The sequence below is a fragment of the Microcaecilia unicolor genome, chromosome 1 (genome assembly GCF_901765095.1).
Source record: "Microcaecilia unicolor chromosome 1, aMicUni1.1, whole genome shotgun sequence".
NCBI classification, from domain to species: Eukaryota; Metazoa; Chordata; class Amphibia; order Gymnophiona; family Siphonopidae; genus Microcaecilia; species Microcaecilia unicolor.
This window is the reverse complement of record NC_044031.1, coordinates 619,632,971-619,660,674: the sequence shown is the minus strand read 5'-3', so window position 1 is coordinate 619,660,674 and position 27,704 is coordinate 619,632,971. Positions and strand designations below refer to the sequence as shown.

The 27,704-nt window shown below is 44.0% G+C and overlaps 1 protein-coding gene across 1 annotated transcript; it reads left to right on the top strand.

Annotated features, from left to right (window-relative positions):
* The first annotated feature begins 226 nt into the window (after positions 1–226).
* On the top strand, positions 227–27,704 carry LOC115460247 (forkhead box protein H1-like). The gene is made up of 3 exons (XM_030190056.1): positions 227–565; positions 24,376–24,480; positions 26,511–27,704. The coding sequence occupies exons 1-3, from the start codon at positions 227–229 to the stop codon at positions 27,702–27,704; spliced, it is 1,638 nt and encodes a 545-aa protein (XP_030045916.1).

The following is a 27,704-nucleotide window of genomic DNA, read 5'->3' as shown; positions in this document are numbered from 1 at the left end:
CTCAAATCACTAAGATTAACATAAAACTGTTAATTGTTTGTTCTCCAAATCCTTCCCTCCCTCCCCCTCCACAGCCCAAGTCCTGGTGCCAGCAGTCTGTGACTCCAGTAGATCTGGGCTGTAATTGGCATGATAAAGCCTTGGGACCCATCAACAAGTCCCTCTCCCCCCTGGAGTCCACCTTCAACTTCAGATCAGACAGCCTCAGCTGCCTTCTCTCCTTGAGATGGCCAGTATGGACCATCCTGGGCCTCCATCTTCCTGCAGCCTGAAAGAGGTGGGGGTCTCTCCAGAGAGAGGAGTCTGCAGCAGCAGCAGCAGCATGGAGCAAGAACTTGATTTGGCCATTGCAAACATATTGGCCCTGGATCCTAAGAAGCAGCAGACAGATGATGCTGGAGGGGAGGAAGAGAAGGGACCAGAGAGCCAAGAGGAGGAATCCAGCAAGAAGAGGAAGAACAAGAAGAAAAATTATCACCGCTACGCCAAGCCCCCGTACTCTTACCTGGCCATGATCGCCCTGGTGATCCAGAACTCGCCTGATAAGAAACTGAAGCTGTCCCAGGTAAATTTTTGCACCTTACAAGGGTCTCCTTGTCTCTCTGGGGCTCTCAGTGGCTTGCTCTGTCTCCATTGGCCTTTGGGTGAGTTTCTTCCATAGAACTTCCATATTAACAAGGCATCAAAGTAGCCCCCCCCCCCCCCAATCACAAACTAGTGAAAATCTTTGTGATATTTAGACCCTCAGGGGCAAACGTAAGAATCAGAAAGAAGGACAGAAAGAAAAACACAGGTCTCTTTTTCTGGCAGGATATTGAAATGGGGAATGTTTTGCCCTAGGATTTTATTTATTGGGATAAAGTGATTGAGCAGAAAGCACTTTTTTCGTCTCACCTTCCTCTTCCTCCTGCTTGCTACCCACCCCTGCTTGCTTGCAAGTTTGCTGTTTCTTATAGCAGAAGCTCTCGGAGGTTGGGGGGAGAGGGATTATTTGATCTTGTAAATCTCTAGGAGAAAGAAGGAACTCGTGGAATACATTTGACATCAACTTGTAACCATATAGAGCCAGGACAGTTCAGCTGCCCCCTCTCCACAAAGTCGCACTCAGGAGGGATCAGCATCAGGTTGGGGGGGGGGGGGGGTTCACCTCGCCTTTAAAGACGATTCAGCAAAATGAAGTGACTTTTCTGCGACCTCCTGCATTTTGTTTTTGCAGCATAGTTCACAGACTGCTCCGACTCTTCAGCGGGGAGCCCCCCAGTTTCAGCTGCCAGTTCTGGATTAGCACCGGTGGGCAGAGGGAGGGACTAAGGGCCAGCATGCTAAAGTGGTGCAAAAATACAGCCACACCAAGGTGAGGGTAAGGATCAGGAGGGGGCTGCTGGTACGGAAGGCACAGCAGCTGGAAGGTCACGATTAGGAGGGCATCTGGAAAAAAGTGGAGAGGCTAGAAAATGCAAGCATTAAAATGCACTAGAGAAAAGTCGAGGTAGGCAATGGACAGAACTTGTATAGGTTCAGTAGGAGCTTAGGGGTGGGGGTTCCTGCCCCAAAGAGCTTAGCCCGGAGGTGCATAGGACCTATGAGGGAAGGGACAGCTGCAGGAGTGGGGTGATGCTGGAGAAATGTGGGTTTCGTGGGTACCACTGATCTGAGATGTGCGTTGGGGTGGGGGAGGGGCAGAAAGTGGAGTAAGATTCAGAAGTTGCCCCACTTTCTCGAGGTTCCTTCTGCTTTGGTCATTGTTAGGAAGGAGCAGACGTTTCGATTTGTTCTGAAAGTCTCTCCTTGTGACTCCAGAACTCACAGAGATGCCAGTTCGGATCCCACCGCCTCTCTGAAGGTAATGTCATGTATTGTACTTATTTCCCCGTCCACTGAGAAGGTTTCCTATTTAATTTTGCATCTGAAGCAATGGGGGTTGAAGTCACTTGTGAACAGCAAGAGAGGCGGTAACATAGTAACATAGTAGATGACGGCAGAAAAAGACCTGCATGGTCCATCCAGTCTGCCCAACAAGATAAACTCAAGGTAAGGTATACACATATGAGTTTATCTTGTTGGGCAGACTGGATGGACCATGCAGGTCTTTTTCTGCCGTCATCTACTATGTTACCGCCTCTCTTGCTGTTCACAAGTGACTTCAACCCCCATTGCTTCAGATGCAAAATTAAATAGGAAACCTTCTCAGTGGACGGGGAAATAAGTACAATACCTGACATTACCTTCAGCACCTACTGAACAGGAAGACTAACTCTAAATAAATAAACATGTTGGGGGGGGGGGTCGCCGTGCTGATCCTTATCGAGACCCCCTGGTGAGCCATGCTTTGATATGTGACCTATGACTAACTTGCCAAAAGACAGAACTGCAGGAAAGAAGTCGTATCAAACAGGGCTGGACTATTAAAAAAAAAAAATACAAGGATTAAAACTTGCTGGAACAAAATGTAAGACTAAAGTAGGAAGGAACAGAATAATGTGATAGAACAGATCAGCTTGGCTTCCACTTTTAACCCACCTTTCCAAGTAATACTCAAGGCACTGGGGTACTGTAAGTCCCTTCTCTAAAGAGCTTACCTGGGTCAGAGGGGGATGTGGAGGGAAATCTATACTGTGGCACACTAGGTCAAAGACAGGTCTATAGTCACTTAAACCAGCCCAGAGATCTGTGGAAATGCTCACACCTCATTGTTACAAAACACACATGCATTAGAGCGTTTTCTTTCTTGGGATTTATTATCCACCTTTATGATGAGATTCACCCAAGGCAGTGTACAGTAGGTACAATTTAACATAAAACTTACAATTTTGTTAACAGCATTACAATAGTAAAATGTACAAGTTAAACATAAATACAATGGAGTGGAAGAGTGGCCTAGTGGTTAGCGCACTGGTCTTGCAATCCAGAGGTGGCCAGTTCAAATCCAGCTGCTTCTCCTTATGATCTTGGGCAAGTCACTTAACTCTCCATTGCCTCAGGTGCAAGCTTAGATTATGAGCCTTCCTGGGACAGAGAAATATCCAGTGTACCTGACTGTAACTCACCTTGAGCTACTACTGAAAAAGGTGTGAGCAAAATCTAAACTAATAATAATGAAAGAGGAAACTTGAACCTGCTCAGGCTGCCTAGAAGTGTCAGTGGGCTCCAAGAGATCCTCAGTTTGATAGTTCTGTGCACAGCACTCATACTTTTTAGTAAGGAGTGGGAAGAAAGGTTCATTGACATTTCTATGTAAAGGTGTGTAACAGTCCCAAGTAAGCTCTTCAAGAAGGGACTTACGTCTGAATAGTAGTAATACTGAAAGCCACCTGATTATTGTTGTGAAAGGTGGACTGAAAATTCTTAAACTGGAGGAGGAAGGGGAGCTGGAGGGAAAGATGAAGCTGTAAGTATCGGGGTGGAGGATAGAGGATTTAATTGGAAGGCGGGGGAAAGAGGAAAAGAGAGGGAGGAAGGGAAGATCAAATGAAAGTTAAAAAGCAAAAAATGTAAAACAAACAAAATAAAATAAAACACAGTGAATAAAAAGTCTTAATGGAAAACCATTTCCCTGCCCTGGAAAAATGTTTTAAACCTTAATGCTTAGCATGCATGCTAAATGCTGTGTGCCTTATCCCCCCCCCCCCCCCCCCCCCCACTCTTTTTACAAAGCCACACTAGCGGCTGCCAGTGCGGTAATGGGCTGTGTCGGCATTACAGTGTGGCTTTGTAAAAGGGGGGGGGGGTAATTTGATATCTATTGGCCACGTGACAGTGCAAGCTAATGTACATGTTTATTTGTTTGTAGGTTCTTGTTTTTTTTGTTTTGTTTTGTTTTACCAGTGTTCATTGCAAGGCTCATGTGGCCCTCCTGGCTCTTCCCTAGTACCAATCCCCCACCCCCCCCCCCCCCCCCCCCACACACACACCTTTTCCTCAGACTTGCTGCTGTCATAGCTCCCTAACAGCTATTCTGTTTAATATCTGTACCACTGTTCAAGCAAATGAGACGGTGTATTTGACACCACGCAGCTCTCGATGAGTTTAAGTTATGTGTTGCCCAAAATCCCTCTCTATTCTCACAAGACTGCGGGGTCAATGCAGAAAGCCACACATTAGAGCTACTCAGTACATGGCTTCTAAAGTGAGCTTTCGGCAAAAATTTACCACTAACCCCACAGATTACTGGTGCATTAAAAAGTGTCAGAAAAAAGCAGTGCACACTGCAACAGTAATATGTAGCTCATTGCCCCAAAATGCCCCTTTTCTGTCAGTGCCTGAGCAGTGGCTGATTCATGCACTGACTAGAACTACTTACTACTACTTATCATTTCTATATGGCTACTAGACGTACGCAGCGCTGCACACTTGAACATGAAGAGACAGTCCTGCTCGACAGAGCTTACAATCTAATTAGGCCAAACACTACTACTACTACTTAACATTTCTATATGGCTACTAGACGTACGCAGCGCTGCACACTTGAACATGAAGAGACAGTCCTGCTCGACAGAGCTTACAATCTAATTAGGCCAAACACTACTACTACTACTTAACATTTCTATATGGCTACTAGACGTACGCAGCGCTGCACACTTGAACATGAAGAGACAGTCCTGCTCGACAGAGCTTACAATCTAATTAGGACAAACACTACTACTACTACTTAACATTTCTAGAGCGCTACTAGGGTTACGCAGCGCTGTACAGATTAACAAAAAAGGACAGTCCCTGCTCCAAGGAGCTTACAATCTAATGGGCGAAATGTCAAGTAGGGGCAGTCCAGATTTCCTGAATAGAGGTATGATGGTTAGGTGCCGAAGGTGACATTGAAGTCAGAGGTGGGCTTTGAGCAAGGCTTTGAAGATGGGCAGGGAGGGGGGGCCTGGTGTATGGGCTCAGGGAGTTTATTCCAGGCATGGGGTGAGGTGAGGCAGAAAGGGCAAACAAACAGGACAAATAAGAGATAAGGGAATTACTAAGGTGGGGATGATAAAATAAGTGTACTGAACAAGTGAGTAAGGGTTAGGAGTTAAAAGCAGCATCAAAAAGGTGAGCTTTTAGCCTAAATTTGAAGATGGCCAGAGATGGAGCTTGACTTACCGGCTCAGGATGTCTATTCCAGGCATATGGTGCAGCAAGACAAAAGGAACGGAGTCTGGAATTAGCGATGGAGGAGAAGGGTGCAGATAAGAGAGATTTACCCAGTGAACGCAGTTCCTGGAGAGGAGTGTAGGGAGAGATGAGAGTGGAGAGGTACTGAGGAGCTGGAGAGTGAATGCACTTATAAGTCAATAAGAGAAGTTTGAACTGTATGCGGAAATGGATAGGGAACCAGTGAAGTGACTTGAGGAGAGGGCTAGGAATATACGTGGTGCAGCAGAAAATTTTGAACAGATTGAAGAGGAGAGAGATGGCTAAGTGGGAGACCTGTGAGAAGCAAGTAGCAATAGTCTAAGCGAGAGGTGATAAGAGTGTGGATAAGGGTCCTGGTAGTGTGCTCAGAAAAAGGAAAGGGCAAATTTTGGTGATATTATAAAGAAAGAAACAACAGGTTTTAGCAGTCTGCTGAAATATGTGCAGAGAAGTAGAGAGAGGAGTCGAAGTTGACCCCAAGGTTACGAGCTAGACACTTATGTTCATTATTTTTATTAAATTATATATATTATACAACTCATAGAGCAATAATACAAGAAACTGGAAATACCTCATAACAAAATAGTCAAAGTTATCCATGACTGAAATATCTTCACCACTTTCGTCCACTATACATTAGGTAAATTAGATCCAAGAAAGGAAAAAGATTACTTAACATTGTATCTAAGAAGCAATACTAAATTAATGCTACCCAGGTAGCCTTCTCCAAGACATCTTACAGTGTACATCTGTGTCTAGACAATAACATTAACCTCTTCTTTAGACACCAAAAAATCTTCTAACTGCTTGGGATCAAAGAATTTAAATTGTTTAGACTGAAATAATATACGGCATATACAAGGAAATTTAAGTACAAAATTTGCACCTAATGCCAAAGTCCTTGGGCGCAAAACCAAAAAGGCTTTACATCTTTTCTGTGTTCCTCTAGACAATAACAGCAGTAAAATATTCAAATAATAAGACAAAGTATGGCATAGTATACTACTTACAATGTCAACACAATACATAATAAAACATTTAATAGACAGCATAGCAGAGTATAAGCAAAGATGAAACATATAGTACCAAATAAGTGGAAAATTGCAGGGCAGAGGCAGGAGCGAGTGGGTGTCATTCCTGCCTGTGCTTCAAGGTATGCCAGGGGCGCCAGGGGGTCAATAGGAGTGAGGATGCCACCAGACACCAGTGCTATTTTGAGAGGGTCAGGAGGGATAAGGGTGGGGTGGGGGTCCACTAGACACCAGGACTATTTTTTTCTATTTTTTGGTGGAGTTGATAGGATGGGGGAATCAGAGGATTGAGGATCATCTTGCGGGGGGAGGGGGGGCTCAGGGATCTGTGAGCCCCGAGGGGAGATATTAGCTTTTCTGTCCCAATGCAAGTGCTGTAGAAGGGTGAGCTAACACTTTTGTGTTTCCTCTGACCTGGCATTCAGGTTCCTGCATTGTGCTCACCTTAAAGTCTTCTGCAGCAGTTCTCCGCATAAGGTTGAAGTAGCTAATAGCCTGGTTACCCTTCATTTTAATATGCTGCGCATTGATGTCCACCATGTGAATTAACTTCTGTATTGAACCTGTTTCTGCATGGTGCAGCGGCAGCCAGTAACATGTATACAGACCTCTCCGTAACCGCACACTTCTGCCCATGATAGCTTTCTGCACTGCACAGGCCGCTGAGAGAGCACCATGCAGTTCAAACAATGTGCAATGCTGGAAGAAACAGAAAAGCTTTTGAAAAGGAGCCACCATGAACAAGCTTCCAGAGAAAGTACAGGGGGAGATTAAAATTAGGGGGGCAGGAATAGCCAGATGGACCAGATGGAGGGGAGGATGATGGATGATGTTGGGGGTGGGAGAAGAGGGGAAATGTTGGATCACGTGGGGGGATGCTGGACAGGGGGAGGAATAGGGAACATAGAGGGGAGATGCTGGAATGAATGGAAGAAATAATGACATTAAAATCAGTGGTATTATCTAGGGGGTGGAGTTGGGGATGCAGTTGGGGGTGGAGCTTGGCTCTTCCTCAAACTAAAAGGCATTCCACTGCCCCTGCTCCTATCCCATGGCGTTTTAATTTCTTCAGGAGTCTCTCAGGAGGAACTCTATCAACCGGTTCACTTTTATCTACCTGTTTATTCACACCTTCAAAAAAATGTAGCAGATTAGTGAGGCAAGACTTCTCTTGGGTAAATCCATGTTCACTCTGTACCATTAAACCATGCCTCTGAGATCTTATATTCAATCCAGCACTGGAATGACATATTGCTTTATAATAATAATTATTATTGTTTCTTATAATTGCATTTCCTCATGATATTATGTTACATTATACTGCAGTACAAAAGTACCTTACAGTTTTATGTGGATCACATCTCCTAAGATAACCAGCAAACTCTAGTGAATAACAATCAGATCTAGGAAATCTAAGAGATATAGTAATAACATGATCAAAAGATTTCTAGGCAAATGGATTTTAGACAAACTTTCTTCATAAATATAACAACCAAATGATCAAAAATTTCTGAAAAAGATAAGTTTTAAAAGTTTTCCTGAACAAGGGATAGTTTTGCATTGATCTGATACTTAAAGGAAGCTTGTTCCAAACAGAAGATGCCTGGTAAATAAAGCTAGAAGAAAAACTAGCTCTATTATTTCAAACCTTTGGGACTTTAGCTGAACTAAATCACTCATATATAATGGAGCTAAACCCTACAAGATCTTCAAAACACACGCGCTGACACCACTGCTGGACACTTTTTAGCACGGCTTGGTAAAAGGACCCCTTAGCCTTTCTGCTATGGCCTTGTACCCCCTTCACCCCATGTTCATCTAACGGTCCAACTGACTCCCACACAGGCTTCTTGCTTCAAATGTACCCGAAAAAGTTTTACTACGTGGAATTATAAGATGGGCTTCCAAGATGGTATTTTTCAACAACATCCACGCATAATGTAAACTCTTAACCTTTGCAGTTGCTCCTTTTAGTTTTTTTTTAACTATTTTCCTCATTTTATCATAGTTGCCCTTTGGAAAGTTAAATACTAACAGAGATTTCTTTAGTGTCTTCACTCTAGTAATTAACTCAGATTTGATTGTGCTACATTCATCTAATCATTACTGTGTAATTGAAATTACCCATTTTTATTGTATTTCCAAATTTGTTAGTTTCCCTAATTTCTGTCAGAGATATACCCCCCATTATTATTATTTATTGCATTTGTACCCCACATTTTCCCACCTATTTGCAGGCTCAATGTGGCTTACAGAGTGTTGTTATGACATAGTCATGACAGGATCTTAGATACAATCGGTAGTAAGCAGAAGATGTATGAGGGATTAGAGAAGGAGGTGTTAGATAGGGTGGTGTAAGAGGTGTATTTTGATACTTGGGTGGGTTGGGTGGTGATTTGTGTCATTAAGGGTTCTTTTTGTAGGCTTTGTTGAAGAGATGAGTCTTCAAAGATTTGCGAAAGTTGATTAGATTGTCCATGGTTTTCAGGGCTGTGGGTAGTGCGTTCCATAGCTGCGTACTTCTGTACGAGAAGGTAGTGGCGTATGCCTGCTTATATTTAAGTCCTTTACAGCTGGGAAAGTTCAGATTGAGGAATTTGCGGGCTGATCTTTTGGCGTTTCTGGGCGGTAGGTCCATTAGGTTTAACATGTAGAGTGGGGCATTATTCTCTTTTCCTTCACCGATGGAATTTCTATCCATGGTATGTCTTCTTTCCTATAGAACTTGTATTTTTGTTTGACTCCATTGCCTCCTTAGCAATATAGCACCACCCCTCCACCAATATGCTCCACCCAATCTTTGCAATGTAATTTGTACCCTGATATCACAATGTTTCATTTGCTATCTTCCTTTCATCAGGTCTCCAAGATGTCTATTATATCTACCTCTTCACTCAGCGCTCTATATAACTCTTCTGTCTTATTTTTTAGGCTTCTAGCATTTGTATAGAGACACTTCAAAGCATGTGTTATGTTTATATTTTTAACCTGTTTAGCAGTTGACAGAGATAATTTGCAATCTTTCAGCTCTGTTCTTTGCTTGAAGGCATCTGGGCTACGTCTACCTTCATTGCAGCCTCTCTATTGGGATATCCTAGTGTCCCTGTTTTGATAGCATACTTCAAAGATGCCTCACTTATAATCATTCACTCCTGAGTGACTGCTGGTTTTCCCCCAGGTTGTACTTTAAAAGGTGTTCTACCATGGACAGTTTCTGGCTCTTGGGCTCTTCCTCTTCTGCCAGTCTGACGGATCAGTGACGGTTGTCCCTGGTCTGGCGGACCTCGTCGGTTGAGACTATGGAGGAGGAACATTTGAACCTGCGCCACTATGGATCCCTCTCCATAGCACCTGAATCATCGGTTGCAGTCAAACAGCTCCTAACTAGCTCACGATCCTTCATAGCTAAACAAGCAGCAGCCACTTCGTCGACGCAAACAACTGGGTCTTCGTTTCAACTTCCCTACGGTGGAACTAGCATACCCTTCCCGTTGCGGTCCAGGGTGCCGGAGTGCGTGGGCAAGCTGCGGACCCTATTCCTCTGCGGTGGTATTGTCGGGCCCGTTGACATCCTGAGCCCCGCTGGCATTGTCCACCTCCAGCTGCTGTCGTCTGCCTCTGGTGATCACTACCACTCTCCTGGCCGCATACTGCTGTTTCTTCTGCACTTCGTCTGCGCTTCCTGGGTACTGCTACAGTTTCCCAACTGTGGATCGCCTTGCTGAGAACTGTTCGAGCCACTCTGGTCCATCTCAGCATCTGGATTTCCACTGTCCATCTTAGTCTCTCTTCCCTTTTCCTTTTCCTTCTTACCCTGTTCTTTCTCCCCTATCTAATGTAATTGTAATTGATTCATCAGTGCATTGTAAGCCACTTTGAGTCTGCTTCAAATGGGGAAAAAGTGGAGTATAAATGTTCATAAATAAATAAATATCAATGAGAAGGGCTCCAAGTAGTCAAGAAATACAACAGCAACTGGCACTTGGCAGATCTGCAATGAAGGGTTTAGAGATAACTTATAACAATAAGGACATGTCCTTTCAAACAAAGATCTGAATTGTACGTACCATGTTTTTGGTTGTTTTTTTAATTATACTTTATGGCTGTGAGAGCTGGACCAAGAAGGAAAAGGACAGAAAAAGTATTGATGTGTTTGATATGTGGTGTTGACAGCAAATTTTGCAAATACCATGAATTGCAAATAAGAAAAACAGCTGGGTCCTGGACCAGATCCAACTGAACTCTCACTTGAGGCCCAAATAACCAGACTGAAACTATCTCATATTGGACATATTGGAGGAGTGGCCTAGTGGTTGGGGTGGTGGACTTTGGTCCTGAGAAACTGAGTTCAATTCCCACTTCAGGCACAGGCAGCTCCTTGTGACTCTGGGCAAGTCACTTAACCCTTCATTACCCCATGTAAGCTGCATTGAGCCTGCCATGAGTGGGAAAGTGCAGGGTACAAATTTAACAAAAAAAAAAATATATACAGTATATATATTATATGATGACCAGATTCCTTAAAGAAGAGTATTATGTTTGGCAAAAGAGGCTTTAGAAGACCAAAAGCAAAATGGATTGATTCAATCACATTAATTATGAATATTTATTTATAGTATTTATGTACTGCTTGTTGAGGTGAGCAGTGAACAATAAAACATACATAGACATAGAAACAAAGAAAATTTTAGACAGTTAAAGACCAGTCTGCTCATCCATGCCATTTATTCTTTCCATCACTCCCTTAGAGATCCTATGCACTTGTCCAAAGCTCTCTTGAATTCAGATACTGTTTTCATCTCCACCATTTCCACCGAGAGACCGTTCCACGAATTCACCATCCATTCCGTGAAGAAATATTTCCTCAGGTTACTTCTGAGTCTTCCCTGTCACCTTCATCCTATGCCCCCTCATTCTAGAGCTTCCTTTCAATTGAAAGAGACTCACCTCTTGTGCATTTATACTGCATAGGTATTTGAATGTCTCTATCATATCTCCCCTCTCCTGCCTTTCTTCTGAAGTATACATATTGAGATCTTTAAGTCTGTTCTCAAACACTTTATTATACAGACCACTGACCATTTTAGTAGCCACCCTCTGGACCAACAAATTTGACAAGGACACATATGGCTCTGCCATTTAACAAATAAACAAATATTCTGTCTGCCATCCTCTGTACTATGTCATTCTTCCATCAGTATTAAGCTCTATCAACCAATTAAAAGGCTTCTTTAAAAAGCAAGGCTTTCAGTTACTTCCTAAATACAGTAGTATCTGTCAATAGTCATAGTACATCCAGTTAATTCCATATAACTTATTCAATATGAATGCCGGACAAGCTTCCTCATCAGTCAGAAAAACCTCCGGATATTCAATCACTATTTTATCAATTAAATTTTCTTTTTGATCTGTATCTATGTTAAGAGAGCAATTTCTTAAAGAAATTTTAATACTGAAAGGGAACTTATCTTGAACATGGTTTGCTCTACAGCGAACCTCTGTTTCACAATTAGCTTCTTCAGGAGGCAAACCGATAGCCTTTCGATATCTTGCCCTGTATGCTCTTTCAATGCTTTGTTCACTTTAATATATATAATCTATATATCAGAGTTTGTCATAACATCAAAATTTTCTTTTTTGTGTTCTAACTCTGGCCCTGCAATTGCAAATGTGCTATTCAGCAGCTTTCAGAGACTGGAGAAAGTTGGTATATATGGTCACCAACATCATGACTTGATGGCACTTGCACATCATCATTTCCTTTTTAAACATTAGTGTTAGCAACCTTGTTCCAACCCACTTAAGGTGGAGCCCATCTTTTCAGAATAGGTTCCCCCTTCCCCAGAACACTGCCCAGTTCCTAACACATATAAATCCATTTATCACTGTCTAATCTATATGTAACCCCTGGTTTAGTACACCCTAGTCAGCTGCCTGGGATGGGCCCGGTAAACTGGGAGAAGGGGCACAAATTCTTATTTTTTTAGGTATTTAGTGAGAGACAAGACCAGAACACATATTTCCCAGGCTACCCGAGCAAGCATACACCAGACTTTGCACTCCACCAAAAATCCACATTACACATACTCCACATTACACAAAGGTCTCTTGATGTCTGAACCCAACTTTACTGTTCATTCAGATCAGGGGCGGCCCAAAGCAATCTGCCATCTGAGGCAGGGATGCAATGGTGCCCCAGCCCGCCAGCATCGAGCCCTCCCCTGCCAACTCTCTCCACCCCCCAAACCTACCTTATTTTTTGTTGTTTTCAAAAGTCGCTGCCCTGCCGCCTCCACTGACTTCTCTGTACTAAGGCCTGCCTCTGAGGAAACAGGAAGTTACAACCTCGACTCCTTTGTTCCAGCCTTCAGCCTCAGCTCCAGCTGCCTCACCTTTGTTTGTGACTGTTAGCTACCATCTAGGACTACCTGAGTCTATACATATGGCTCCATTTTACATTCTCCTCCTGGTATTGTCCCTTCCCAATCTACTCCTCCACCCGAAACCACTATGCACTACAATTATACATTGCCCTGTCGTTCATTATATTATCTCACCATCTCTCCTGTCCTCTTCCTCCCTCCTTGCTTTCTGCCTTCAACACTTCATCCCTTCCGTCTCACCTTCCCCATTCTATCTGAACTCATCTCACCTTCATCGCCACTCTTCTCCTACTCTCCTCCATACTCTCTTACTCCTTCTTCTTCTCTCTGCTGGAGACATCAATTCCAATTCTGGTCCTCCCCACCAACCCTCATCCTATTTGTGCAGGTCGCAACGTGACCTCTCCAATCTCATCTCTATTCCTCTCCTCCCCCCCTCTTCTCTGCCCTTCTCATGCACCCTGTGGAATGTCCGCTCCGTCTGCAACAAACTTTCCTATATCCATGACCTTTTTATCACTCGTAGCCTCCATCTGCTCGCGATAACTGAAACTTGGCTCTGCCCTGATAACTCTGCTTCAGTCGCAGCCCTCTGCCATGGTGGTTATCTCTTCTCCCATACTCCTCGCCCTATTGGCCGCGGTGGTGGTGTTGGTCTATTACTCTCACCCTCTTCCAAATTTCAATCTCTTCTGCCACCTCAGTCTCTCAGTTTTTCTTCCTTTGAAGTCCACTCTGTTCGCCTATTCACTCCTTTGCCTCTTCGAATAGCAGTTATTTATTGTCCCCTGATAAATCTCTTTCATCCTTTCTCAGTGACTTTGACGCTTGGCTTTCCTTCTCTCATGATCCTTCCTCCCCCTCCCTCATCATCGGCGACTTTAACATTCGTGCTAATGATCCCTCCAACTCTTACGTTTCCCAGTTCCTCTGCTTAACATCCTCCTTCAATCTTCAACTATGTTCCACTTCCCCTACCCATCAAAAGTCAGTCTTGATCTTATCTTCTCCTATAACTGCTCTCCCTCCAATTCCTTTAGCTCAGATCTTCCCCTCTCTGACCATCATCTAATAACCTTCACACTTAAACTTCCTCCTGCCCAATCCCGTCCAATCTTAACCAATTTATCTAGGAATCTCCAGGCCATTGACCCTACTACCCTATCCTCCAATGTCTCGAACCTCTTCTCTACCACTGCGCCATCCAAATCTATCAATGATGCCGTCTCTTCCTACAATACTATTCTATCCTCTTCCTTAGACACTCTTGCACCTCTCATGTCCCGTCCTATAAGACGTACCAAACCCCAGCCCTGGCTGACCCCTAAAATCCACTACCTACGTTCTTGTACCCATTCCGCCGAACGCCTCTGGCTGAAATCTCGTGCCCTTGCTGATTTCACACACTTCAAGTTCATGTTGACCTCCTTCCAATCTGCTCTCTTGCTTGCCAAACAGGACTACTATATCCAGCTGACTAATTCTCTCGGCTCTAACCCTCGACTTCTCTTCGCCACACTAAACTCTCTCCTCAAGGTGACTCCACCCCCAACTCCCCCCTCACTATCTCCCCAGACCCTAGCTGAGTTTTTCCATGACAAGGTTCAGAAGATAAACCTAGAATTCTCTACCAAACCACCCCCTCCCCTTGTCCCTTCCCTTGTCCGTTCCCCTATTTCCTTAACCCCTCCGTCCTTTTCCTCCTTTCCTGAAGTCACTGATGTAGAAACATCACATCTTCTCTCCTCCTCAAAACGAACTACCTGTTCCTCTGATCCCATTCCTACCCACCTTCTTAACACCATCTCTCCTACTCTCACTCTTTTATCTGTCATATCCTCAATCTCTCTCTTTCCACTGCGACCGTTCCTAATGCCTTCAAACATGCTGTGGTCACACCGCTCCTGAAGAAGCCTTCACTTGACCCTACCTGTCCTTCCAACTATCGACTCATCTCCCTCCTCTCCTTCCAAGTTACTTGAACGAGCCGTTCACCACCGCGGTTTTGACTTTCTCTCATCTCAAGTTGTTCTTGACCCACTCCAATCTGTCTATCGCCCTCTTCATTCAACTGAAACGGCACTTACAAAAATTTCCAATGACCTGTTCCTGGCCAAATCCAAAGGTCTCTATTCTATCCTCATCCTTCTTGATCTATCCGCCGCTTTTGACACTATTGATCACAGCCTACTCCTTGATACACTGTCTTCATTTGGATTCCAGGGCTCTGTTCTTTCCTGGTTCTCCTCCTACCTCTCGCTTCGCACCTTTAGTGTACATTCTGGTGGATCCTCTTCACTTCTATCCCTCTACCAATTGGTGTACCTCAGGGTATTGTTCTCGGTCCTCTCCAGTTCTCCATCTACACTTCTTCCCTTGGCTCTCTGATATCATCCCATGGCTTTCAATACCATCTCTATGCTGATGACTCCCAAATCTACCTCTCTACCCCCAAAATCTCAACCAGCATCCAGACCAAAGTTTCAGCCTGCCTATCTGATATCGCTGCCTGGATGTCTCAACGTCATCTGAAACTTAACATGGCCAAAACCGAGCTTCTCATCTTTCCCTCTAAACCTACCTCTCCTCTCCCCCCTTCCTCTATTTCTGTGGATGGCACTCTCATTCTCCCTGTCTCATCTGCTTGTAACCTTGGGGTCATCTTTGACTCCTCTCTCTCCTTCTCTGCTCACATTCAGCAGATTGCCAAAACCTGTCGTTTCTTTCTCTATAATGTCAGCAAAATCCATCCCTTCATCTCTGAGCGCTCTACCAGATCCCTTATCCACACTCTTATCACCTCTCATCTTGATTATTGTAACCTGCTTCTTACTGGTCTCCCTCTTAGCCATCTCTCTCCTCTTCAATCAGTCCAAAACTCTGCTGTGAGACTCATTTTCCGCCAAAGTCGCTATGCTCACATTAGCCCTCTCCATAAGTCACTTCACTGGCTCCCTATCCGTTTCCACATTCATTTCAAATTTCTCTTATTGACCTATAAGTGCATTCACTCTACCGCTCCCCAGTACCTCTCCACTCTTGTCTCTCCCTACGTCCCCCCTCGGGTACTCCGTTCTGTTGATAAATCTCTCTTATCTGTTCCCTTCTCCTCTACTGCTAATTCCAGACTCCATTCCTTTTATCTTGCTGCACCTCACGCTTGGAATAAACTTCCAGAGCCTGTACGTCTAGCCCCCTCTTTGGCCGTTTTCAAGTCCAAACTTAAAGCCCACCTCTTTACCACTGCTTTTGACTTCTAACCACTGCTCACTTCCCCTATCCTTTATCCTCACCTCTTTATTCCCCAACCCTTAATTGTTCTGTCTGTCCCCTGTCTTATCTAGATTGTAAGCTCTTTGAGCAGGGACTGTCTTTTTGTGTATTGTGTGCAGCGCTGCGTATGCCTTGTAGCGCTATAGAAATGATAAGTAGTAGTAGAGAGGCGGACAGCAGTACAGAGGAGATGATGGTGCTGGCAGCAGGGCAGCGTATGGGGATCACTGCCACTGCTGACTTAAGGTAGGCTGTGGAGGGGAGTTGAGGAAGGAAAGTGGAAAAATGCCACTCCATGAGTGCCGCCTGAGGCCCCCGCCTCAGTTGGCCTAATGGTAGGGCTGCCACTGATTCAGCTGATCAATTCGATTTATCCTCTTTGTTCGATCTGGTGGACCATAACATCTTACTCTCTGAGCTAGATAAAATTGGTATCACTGATAGGGTTTTAGAATGGTTCAGAGGTTTTTGTTGATCGTAAAGAGTGAAGCAAAATGGAGTTATATCTCCATTCCAACTAGACAATTGGAAACATCCTTGTAGTGTCCCACAGGGGTCTCCACTTTCACCCACGCTTATTAATGCTTTTTTATATACCTTGGGGTAGAAATTAGCTGAAGAGGGCTTTATTCATAGTTATATGGATGACATTACCATTCTGATTCCAATCTGTGTCACTGATGCAAATATCATCAGTCATTCAGAGTTGTTTTTCAATTATAGGCCCTTGAATGGCGAATTATAAGCTCAAACAACTCTAATAAAACTAGATTTTTACTTTTGGATAATAATCCTGATCCATTGATTGATCATGCACTTGTAGATCAGGTCAAGTATTCACTTTATCCTGTAATTAAAATTTTGGGTGGCCAACTTGACCAAACTCTTTCACTTGATCTGTAGGTTAATTTTTTCACTCCTTTTTATCAAGAAAATTGAGAAGAATTAGAAAAGTTCTTTGAATTCAAACAGTTTAAATTGCTGGTTCAATCTCTGCTTTTGTCTAAACTTGATTACTACAATCTAATCTTGGCATCCTTAGGCACATTCTCCAGCGATTGCAGACTATTCAAAACACTGCAGTAAAATTGATTTTCTTTTCCTCTGTACAAGCATGATAAAATTTTTAAGTTTTATATCGAACTTCACTGGCTTCTGCTGAAGGCCAGGATTTGGTTTAAATCTTCCTGTGTTCTATATCACGTTTTAAATAGAGACTGTCCTGAATACTTATCTCATCTAGAATTTTCGGTTCCCTCTAAAAATAGGAGGAATCTTACTAACTCCCCTTTTGCTTTGCCTTTGGTTAAGGGTATTAAACAGTTTAAATTTGTGAAAGAATTCTTTGCATATCAAGCACTTAAAAGTTGGCAGGATTACTCTTCATGTTGCCCTAGTTATTCTCTTTTTAAGAAGATGCTAAAAACCTTGCTTTTTAGAAAGTTTCTTGTTCATAATTAGTCAGGTTCTGGATTTGTCTTTTTAACTGTACTTCGCAAGAGACTGTCTTGATATTCTTCTCTTATTGTAAACCACTTTGAACCTATGGTAATAGCTGTATATAAGTATAAAGAAATTGTAAATCAAAGTAACAACAGGAATACATTCTCTAACAGGCAATAACTATCTGCAGTCTTTCTCCTCTTCCCAATGCAGTACAGAATTTTTATACTTATATGCACAACAACGGCTCACCAGGTAGATTGGGGAACCATGCATACAATCTCCTTACACATGCTATAGTTGGCACAGAAAGTCAAGGTTATCAGTGATGAAGAATGTGAGCAAACACAGGCTGGTAGATGTGCAGATGTTAGACACTTGGCTCCTGTACTCATGGTGTTATCTCCCTCTTATCAGATGGTAAAACCCTTTTGCTCTGTCCCCATTATGTTCTCTTAAGAGCGCCTGGATGATCTAGAAGGCATCCTGAACAAAATTCTTTCTTTTCTCTGTGGATCTTGTAGGGTGTAGTGGTTCTTATAACACTACACTGCACAAGGCAGCAACTGTGTTAGTTCTGGTTCATGTTCCTGATCCCCTTCTGAATTTTTGCCCTATAGCAAGTGCCTTTTTGGTGTTAACCCGTGGGGATATGACAGGCTGATTCCTTACTCAAGTAGCTGCTGCAGGCATTGCACGAAGGGATCTCACTGTAGGATATGGTCAGAGATGGGAGATGGGGCCTAAGTGGGCCTAGAATTTGAGAGGGGGAAGTTACTGCTGTCACTACGCGTTCCCCCTACTTATCATAAAGTGCTCCCTTCTTTCTATCAGTTTCCAGCTACTTCCACACTGTTCTGCATAGTTTCTTCCCTTGCTGGAAACCTCTGATGCCAGGCTGGTGCTTTCCTGCCCAGGTGCAGGAACACTGAGATCACTGTAGGGGTGGGCCTCAGAGCTGCCTATCTGCTGATGGACAATGCAGACAGCTTCCTACTATTGGCTGGCTCACTCTAGAGAGGCCAGCAGTGGAAACACTAGCATGAGATTAGGAACAGCCAGGGCTTTTTTTTTGAGGGGGTACTTGGAGGTACTGAGTACCGGCATTGACTCTGGAGCTCTGCCTACCACTTGGGTCCAGCAAGTAGAATGAGGAGCATTTCTGAGAATGCTACCTTGGAAGTTCTGGATTTAAAATTTCTAGCTAAAAGCATAAATTTGGGCTTCCAGAACCTTCCACACTTCGCTACATCATTGGTACACATATATATCAATAGCGCCAGCTTCTTTCCAGTACTGTATAAAATCTTATCTAGGGGACATGTGAAGTTTGCATTCTTTGCACCAGACAGAAATGTTAGTAAGTGATACTCACTCATCTATCTACATGCCTAATAATTGACTTGCCAACTACAATGGCCACCCTAACCCCTTCCCTCCTGGGCACATGCCCTTGGGGACACATTCCTGGTGCAAGAGGATAAAGCATCACTTAGAGAGCAGGTCCTGGCTACAGGATTACTCCCTGCCACACCAAAGTGATGCTCTCCATTTGGGTGACATTTCTCCCCGATAGTAGCATAAAGGCTGCCAAACTGGAAGTGCAATTTCTCTACTTTGTCCCTGAATGTCTCCTCTATATACCTCTCTGTCTGCCTCACCTCTGCCAAATCTGCAGCCATAGCTTCCAGTGATTGGATTTGTTCCCTGAGAACTTGGAGCTCTTTGCAACATATGACCTCTTACCCACTTGGTGCAAAAGACTGGATAGCCCCTATCTCACTGCTAAACTGCTGTCTGCACCTTAGTAGTTGTTTCATTATTTAAAGTTGCTAAGGGAATAGGGCAGCACTTCCCAAAAGGGGTCAAGAGCTCAGTGGGCTCTCCCCACCTGCAGGGGATCACACAATTTTATCTGGCTGCAATCATGCAAGCTTATTTTCGAAAGGGAAGGACGCCCATCTTCCGACACAAATCGGGAGATGGGCATCCTTCTCCCGAAGTCGCCCAAATCGGCATAATTGAAAGCCGATTTTTTTGCCTCCTCAACCGCTTTCCATCATGGGGACGACCAAAGTTCACAGGGGCGTGTCAGCAGTGTACCGAAGGCGGGACAGGGCATGGTTAAGAGATGGGTGTCCTCGGACGATAATGGAAAAAAGAAGGGCGTCCCTCACAAGCATTTGGTCGACTTTACTTGGTCCCTTTTTTTCTCACGACCAAGCCTCGAAAAGGTGCCCGAACTGACCAAATGACCATCGGAGGGACTCGGGGATGACCTCCCCTTACTCCCCCAGTGGTCACTAACCCCTTCCCACCCCCCCAAAAAATATTAAAAAACATTTTTTTCCAGCCTCTATGCCAGCCTCAAATGTCATACACAGCTCCATCACAGCAGTATGCAGGTCCCTGGAGCAGTTTTTAGTGGGTGCAGTGCAATTCAGGCAGGCGGACCCAGGCCCATCCCGCCCCCACCTGTTACACTTGTGGTGGTAAATGGGAGCCCTCCAAAACCCACCCGAAACCCACTGTACCCACATGTAGGTGCCCCCCTTCATCCCTAAGGGCTATGGTAGTGGTGTACAGTTGTGGATAGTGGGTTTTAGGGGGGGTTTGGGGGGCTCAGCACCCAAGGTAAGGGAGCTATGCACCTGGGAGCAATTTCTGAAGTCCACTGCAGTGCCCCCTAGGGTGCCCTGTTGGTGTTCTGACATGTGAGGACGACCAGTGCAGTACGAATGCTGGCTCCTCCCATGACCAAATGCCTTGGATTTGGTCGTTTTTGAGATGGGCGTCCTCGGTTTCCATTATGGCTGAAAACCAGGGTTGAAAATCTCTAAAGTCGACCATCTCAACATTTAGGTCGACCATCTCTAAGGTCGACGTAAATGTTGAGATTTGGGCGTCCCCGACCGTATTATCGAAACGAAAGATGGACGCCCATCTTGTTTCGATAATAAGGGTTTCCCCGCCCCTTCGCCGGAACGTCCTTAGAGATGGACGCCCTTAGAGATGGTCGTCCCCATTCGATTATGCCCCTCATGGTGTCTCAAACACTAAAAGACCAGGAAGAACAGGAATAGGGATACTTAGACTAATATAAAGTTCCTTAAGCTTGTTAAGTATGTCATACACTGTTTATTTAGGGGTCGATAGTCAAAGGTTCCTACCCAATTCAATCATGCTGACCAGGCCCGGCACTGATGTTCAGTGACATTTAACTGGACAATACTGTTGAATATCAACACAGACCACTGCGGCACTCTCCAGGGTACTTAATATTTAACACCGCTGCCACTGGGCTGGATAAAAGGCTGTCCTAACTTGCCCGTATAGCTATCCAGGTACCAACATTGAGTAACGGCAGTATGCAGAAAACTTCCAGGAACTACCACAGATCCAGATATCCGATGCTGGTTGCACCTGAATACGGGCTAGTACTGAATACCCAGGGTCTAATTCAGCCCACAACAGCCAGCTGTCACAATCTTACTGTAACTTCGCCCCACCCCAACCCCAGCGGAATCCAGTGGCAGTGTCCTCCCACACCCACGCATGCCCTCCACCTGAGGCCTGTGCTGTGGCTTGCCGGATCAGGGCTGGCAGCAGGACATCAGGGAAGGAGCATGCCTGGTCTGAGCACTCTTAAGGAAGTTCAGCCCTGCTTACAGTGCCTTCAAAACAAGCCTGGATCCTGCTAGCCTTGTTCCTGGTTCCTGCTAAAGCCCTGTTCCTAGTTCCTGCCGAACCTTGTTCCTGGTTCCTGCCGAGCTTTGTTCCTGTTTCCTGCATTGCTAAGCACCAGGGTTCCGACCATGCTAGTTCCCTGCTTTGGCCTCTCTTCGTGGGCCTTGGAGGTGATCTGTCTGCTGCCGTTGGACCTGCGACTGTGGTCCAAGGGCTCGCTACGGTAAAACATAACACCAGCATTTAAAAAAAATGTTGCCTGCTATGTTTATGCTTAATAAAAAATTGATATACCATAAATTCCAGCATGAGAGGGTCTAAGCGGTTTACAATAAAAGAATAAAATGTAAGAAACATTTTTTATAGGATAAAAGATACACAATCACATGAGACCAATGACTCAGAACAAAGAGTACTGCCCACCAGGAGCCAGCCCTCTGTCGAGGAACAGGGATTAGGCATGTGCCTCTTAAGAAAAATGGATTTTAAGAAGAGCTTTAAATTTAGTAAAAGATGTTTCATTACGGAGAGGAATTAAGCAGAAAATAGCCAAGTGACATGTGGATTCATGAATAAAATGCCTAGAATTAGGAATAACTAATCTGTGTCAAGAGAGCTATGGTTACGGGAAGGAGTGTATGGGTAATTAAATCAGAGAGGTAGGTAAAAAATTGCCAGGTTAACGTTTCCTTTAAAATAAACTAGAAGGACCTAGAACTAATCTGTTCACTTTGAATGGGCTATGTCGGCATTGCCACGCGGCTTTGTAAATGAGGTAAATGAAAGTTGTTGCTGCTAAGCTATGCTTCAAATGATTATATAAATCAACAGTGAATTTTAAATAGACACAGAGTTTATCAGATTAACTCAAATCTTCCAAGTTTAATTTCAGAGAATTTCCCAGCAGGTAAATACTCTTTCTCAGCAGAAGCAGGTCCCGTCTCATCACTCATGTACTGTTCTAGGCAAAGTATAGTGTAGCTTAAACAGCCAGGATAAACCATCCCCAAGTAGAAACTTTACCAGTAGACACTCAATTCTTAAGCAAATCTTCTTTATTGTAGTACTCAGAATAAACAAAATCCAACTTGCATTTCAGTTGCTTGTAAAAGAATTGTGACCTTCTGCCCATAGAGTCTGTATCTAGCAACGTCAGAGGCAAGGAGATGGCCAGAACCTGAGCTCAGCTGAAAGGGAAAGGTTTAACACTCAAGGAAAATAAGGGGGAGAACTCAGAGAAAATAAATGGGGAATTATTTGGGGTAAGATGACTTTGGGAGATGACTTGGGAGATGTCTTGGGAAGATATCTTGGGGAGATGTAAAATTTTGATGGAATTACAGTAGATTATGGAGAAATCAGCCCCTAGAACATCTGCTGATCACAAAGGCATGCTAGGAAGACTGGGCTCTCTCACACAGCCCACAGGGGCAGAGAGAGAGAGGGCTGGCCCTAGCTCAGAGCTAACAGCCAATAGGGAAAGCTCACAAGGAGTCAATCACAAGAACTGCAGACTCTTGGAAAAGCAGTCCTAATATACAGTGCAATCTATTACACAAACAATGCAATTAAATACAGGTAATACTCATATATACATAACAATATAGCCTGCCTCCATGAATATGGGGGCAGACCAACTCCATCCAGACAAAATGGCAGCAGTTCTCTAAATTAGCACCACCAGAGGGCACGCTTAGTGCCAATTCTCGCTTAACAGCGCACCTAAGATGATATAGAATATTAGCGTAACGCCATAATGGTGCACCAGAGGTTAAGCACACCTACTTACAATAAGTCAATGGTTGACATAAGTGGGCATGTCTAAGTGCACCATGCAATGTACGAAGTTGATAGAATTCTATAAGTTGCCATGTCACATGGTAGCACACCCATGACATGCACACTTGTGTGCCCCATGACAGTTGCGTGCTAAACCCTACATTATAAATATGTCACCCAAATTTGGGCACCCTGCCAAGATGTACGCGTAAACTAATTGGCTAACGAGCACTTAACAATCAATAATTGGGTGTCAACAACCAATTATTGATGTTAATTTGCATGCATATTTGGCTGCGCACCTTTCTATAAGGCAGGGTGTGGCCATGGGAAGGGCCATGGCGTGTCAGGTACGTTCCAAGAATTGTGTGTAGTTCTAGAACACTGGGTAAACATGCCTATATTGGGCACCAGCATTTACACCAGATTGAAGCAGACGTGTTTGGAGCCCAAAATTAGGTGCTGAATTTTTTCAGCACTGTGTGAACTAGGTGCACTGTTTGAATAATATCCAGCCCTTATGTACATAAGGACTGATTATTTGCACTAATGCTGTGCATAAGCACTACTGGTCTATAAACTGAGCCCACTGGTGACCAGTTCAAGCCAGGGTTTATTTTAAAGTTTGTACGATTATTTCTAAGATACTGTATGGATTGGCGCCACAATATCCACGGGATTCTATATATCACACCTTAATTTTCATGCAGAAATCGAAGCGTATTCTATAAAAATGTGCATAACTCAATTGGTTAACTAGCTAATCAGCACTGTTACTTGGATGTTAACAAGCAATTAGCACTAATTTGCATTAATTAACATATGCACAACTCGCTAAACTTATTCTGTAACGTGGTGTGTGTAAATTCTAAGTTGCATAGTAGAAAAGTGGGCATGGTTGTAGGCATGGAATGGTGGGTCATGGACATTTCTAAAATCTATGTGCATTGTTTTAGAATACACCCACTTTGTGCCTAATTTGGGTGTCGGGATTTATGCCAAGTAAAACATAGCGTAAATGACCGTGACTAGATTTGGTCACATGGAGAGACATTCGGCATAATTCTATATACCATGCGGAAATTTAAGCCTATTCTATAAAATTTAGGTGTACTAAATATGCCTAGGCATATTTTTTTCTATGCAGAATTTTCAGGCACCATATATACAATCTGCTTCCATTGATAATTTTTCCTAACTCTGATAGCATAATGCGGTTGAGAGAAATTCTGATTTTCAATTTATCTTCTTTTAAGTCTATTAGATATAAGAACATTTTTCAATCTTTTCTTCTCCTGCGTGGGAGTTAAATTATGAAATGTTCTTCCTTAAACTGTCAGGTATTTTAAGAGCCTTTTTTAGCTTCGGAAATGTTTAAAAACATGGTTATTTGAAAAGTTTCTCTATTATGAATTCCTTGAAGAAGGCAGTAAGTAAATCTTAATAAAGAAATATAAGATCAATTAACGAAGGCGCTATAACCAAGGTGTAAATCTTGTTTGAGAAACGAGGCAACCTGTGTCTCAAGTGAGACTATCTTGAGTGTTCTATAGCAAATCCATATGCTGAACAGTTGTGTATGTGCCATGATATATGGCAACTTGATCTTGAAAAGAGCCACTTAATCTGGGAGGGAAGCTAACCATATCGTTTCCTTCCAGATCCTGAAAGAGATCAGCACCCTCTTCCCTTTCTTCAAAGGAGATTACCAGGGGTGGAAAGACTCCATCCGTCATAATTTATCCTCCAATGACTGCTTCCAAAAGGTAAGGGGGATGAGGTTGACCTTATAGTAGGTGAGGTCAGAATAGACAAGATGTGGGGCTTATGCAAGGGTCTAGGTTAGTTCTCAAGTGTATATATACCATTATATGTTGGGTCTCTATGAAGGATGAAATATTGTATAAGGACTATGTTGGGTATCCAGTTGTTTGGGTTGGCATGGTCTGTAAGGTTTGAGCTGGCCATGTATAAGGCTCTTGGTTGGGACTCAGGTTTTGCAGAGATCAGGTAAAAGGGTTAGTGTTAGAGAAATAAGAAGAAAGCTTGGATGAGCTGCAGTGTATATAGAAACATAGAAAACTGTAGGCAGGTAAAGACCATATAGCCTATCCAGTCTGCCCATCTTTGCCATCTACTCTCCATATCCCATGTACTTGTCCCAAGCTCTCTTGAATTCAGATACTGTTTTCAACTCCACTGGGAGGCTATTTCACAAATTCACCTTTCCGTGAAGAAGCATTTCCTCAGGTTACTTCTGAATCTATCCCCTTTTACCTTCATCCTATGCCCTCTCATTCCAGAACTTCTTTTCAATTGAAAGATACTCACCTCCCAGGCATTTATGAACTAACCTGTTCCGGGGCAGAGGGAGCAGGAAACCAGCGGAGCTGACAGGCGCACTGCTGCTCTCTGCACCCTCCAGCAGTGTGCACCCGGAGCGGACCGCCCCCACCGCCCTGCCCTTGCTACGCCACTGCCCTCTGGACTGACTCCATCCTATTTATATCTTTTTGAAGGTGCAGTCTCCAGAATTGTACATAATATTCTAAATGAGGTCTCACCAGAGTTTTATTCAGGGGCATCATCACCACCTTTTTCCTACTGGCCATTCCTCTCCCTGTGCACCCAAGCATTCTTCAAGCTTTCGCCATCACCTTTTCTACCTGTTTGTCCAACTTAATATCATCACATACAATCACACCCAAGTCCAGCTCCTCTTTCGTGCACAAATGTTTTCCACCCCCTAAACTGTACTGTTCCCTTGGGTTTTTGCAGTCCAAATGCATGTCTCTGCATTTTTTAGGATTAAATCTAAACTGCCAAATTCCAGACCATTCCTTTAGCTTCGCTAAGTCCTTCCTCATATTATCCACACCATCAGGGGTGTCTACCCTATTGCAGATTTTGGTATCATCCACAAAAAGGCAAACTTTACCAGACAGCCCTTCAGCAATATTGCTTACAAAAATGTTTAAAAGAACTGAACCTTGCAGTACACTACTGGTAACATCCTTTTTCTGAGAATGAGCTCCATTTACCACTACCCTCTGTCATCTTCCTCTCAACCAGTTCCTAACCCAGTCAGTCACTTTAGGGCCCATACTAAGGGCACTCAGTTTATTTATTAGTCATCTATGAGTAACTGTGTCAAAGGCTTTGCTAAATTCTAAGTACACCACATCTGACACTCTCCCTCGATCCAACTCTTTGGTCACCCAGTCAAAGAAATTAATCAGATTTGTCTGACAAGGCCAGCCTCTAGTGAAACCATTTTGCCTTCGGTCCTGTAATCCATTGCATTCCAAAAACTTTACTATTCTTTGTTTTAAAAGCATTTCCATTAATTTACTTACTACAGAAGTCAGACTTACTAGCCTGTAGTTCCCAACCTCTTTCTTACTTCTGCTTTTGTGGAGAGGGACCACATCTACTGTTCTCCAGTCCTCCAGGACCACTCTAGAGAAGCATTGAAAAGGTCAACCAGTGGAGCCGCTAGAACTTCCCTAAGTTCCTTCAGTACCCTTGGATGTATGTCATCCAGCCCCATTTCTTTATTTACCTTTAGTTTAGCCAGCTCCTCATGAACACTACCACCCCTCCATTGGTATTTATGTTTGTCTTCTGCAGTCCTGCTCCCCACCCTTGGTAGGGATTGGGATGAGTAACTTTAAACTAGGTCTTGGGAAGAACTGTAAAAGGCTACGTTGGTGATGTCGAGGGAGCACCCTAAGGTAGAAGTTTACACACATGCCTTGGATAGACTTATAATACTAGCTTCTCTGGTCTCCTCCAGGTGTTGAAAGATCCAGGGAAGCCTCAGTGCAAAGGAAATTACTGGACAGTGGATGTGACTCGTATACCTCCCAGTGCCATGAAATTACAGAACACTTCCATCACTCGGCAGGACCAGACTGGTTTTGCTAACGATCTTGCCCCCTACATTCTTCATGGAGAACAGTATAAGATTTCAGAGGCAGCATACCACCAATACGTGGCCAGAGGGAACACCAGCTCTCCGTCTTTTGGCACTAAAATTGCCTCATGTGCCAGTTTGGATAAAGAGGACAACTCCCTGGAAACTAGTAGTTCAGAACTTGATAGCTCCTTTGCCATTGAGTCCCTGCTACAACATTTGCATAGTGTGGATTTGCATAAAAAACCCAGGGTTCCTGAGAACTATCCCCGATATGTGACACCTTTGCAAGAAAGGTCTTCAGAGCATTACCAACCAGGAAGTAGTGAAGCATGCAACTCATCGCAGTTTCTTCATACAGCCCCCTCCCCTGGTACATTAGTTCTGAGACCACCATGTAGCCCAAGGTACTCGACCAACACCTCTGTTGATGCAGGATCATATCCTTCCTGGAAGTCCTCTTGCAGTCTGGGATATTTGGCCAGCATGCCTTCAGATTCAAGAATTTTCTCTTCACCCTCCAGCATCTCCAACATCTCATCCATCAGCTCCATCTCTGATGATGAAAGGGACTTAGGAATACAAGGGAAACCAGCAAAAGCCCATAAGCAACCTACCAAACGCCCAAAACTGGAGAACACCAGCTCCAGCTCTGATTCGGAGGACTCTGGAGACTCTACACTTGCTGAGCCCCCCAAGAGGGTCCTGCTGATACCATGGGAACTGCCAACATCCTACACCAAGTGTGTTCCCCCCAATGTTGTGGCTCCCCCCAGTGTGAATCCTTTCTTGCCACTCACTACCATCCCGAGCCTGCCCTATTACAGCTATAGACCAACCACATATATCAACCCAGCATACTGGGGTCTGATGCCAGGCCCATCTAGTCCTGGGCAGCAGATTATCCGACCTCCTGTTCTCATGAACCTGGACAGCATGCTGCAGGTCATCCCACCCAATAAAAGTGTCTTTGATGTCTGGTCAAGCCATCCAGCGGATGTACTGCACCCAGCGTTCTTCAGTCAGCCGTCTGCTCCTAGCAATGGGACAATGAGTGGTTATAGGCCTATTTGA

Coding starts and splice junctions, on each gene's coding strand:
- LOC115460247 (XM_030190056.1), top strand. CDS start 227: ATGGCCAGTATGGACCATCCTGGGCCTCCATCTTCCTGCAGCCTGAAA. Junction 566..24,375: donor AGAAACTGAAGCTGTCCCAG/GTAAATTTTTGC, acceptor GTTTCCTTCCAG/ATCCTGAAAGAGATCAGCAC. Junction 24,481..26,510: donor CCAATGACTGCTTCCAAAAG/GTAAGGGGGATG, acceptor GGTCTCCTCCAG/GTGTTGAAAGATCCAGGGAA.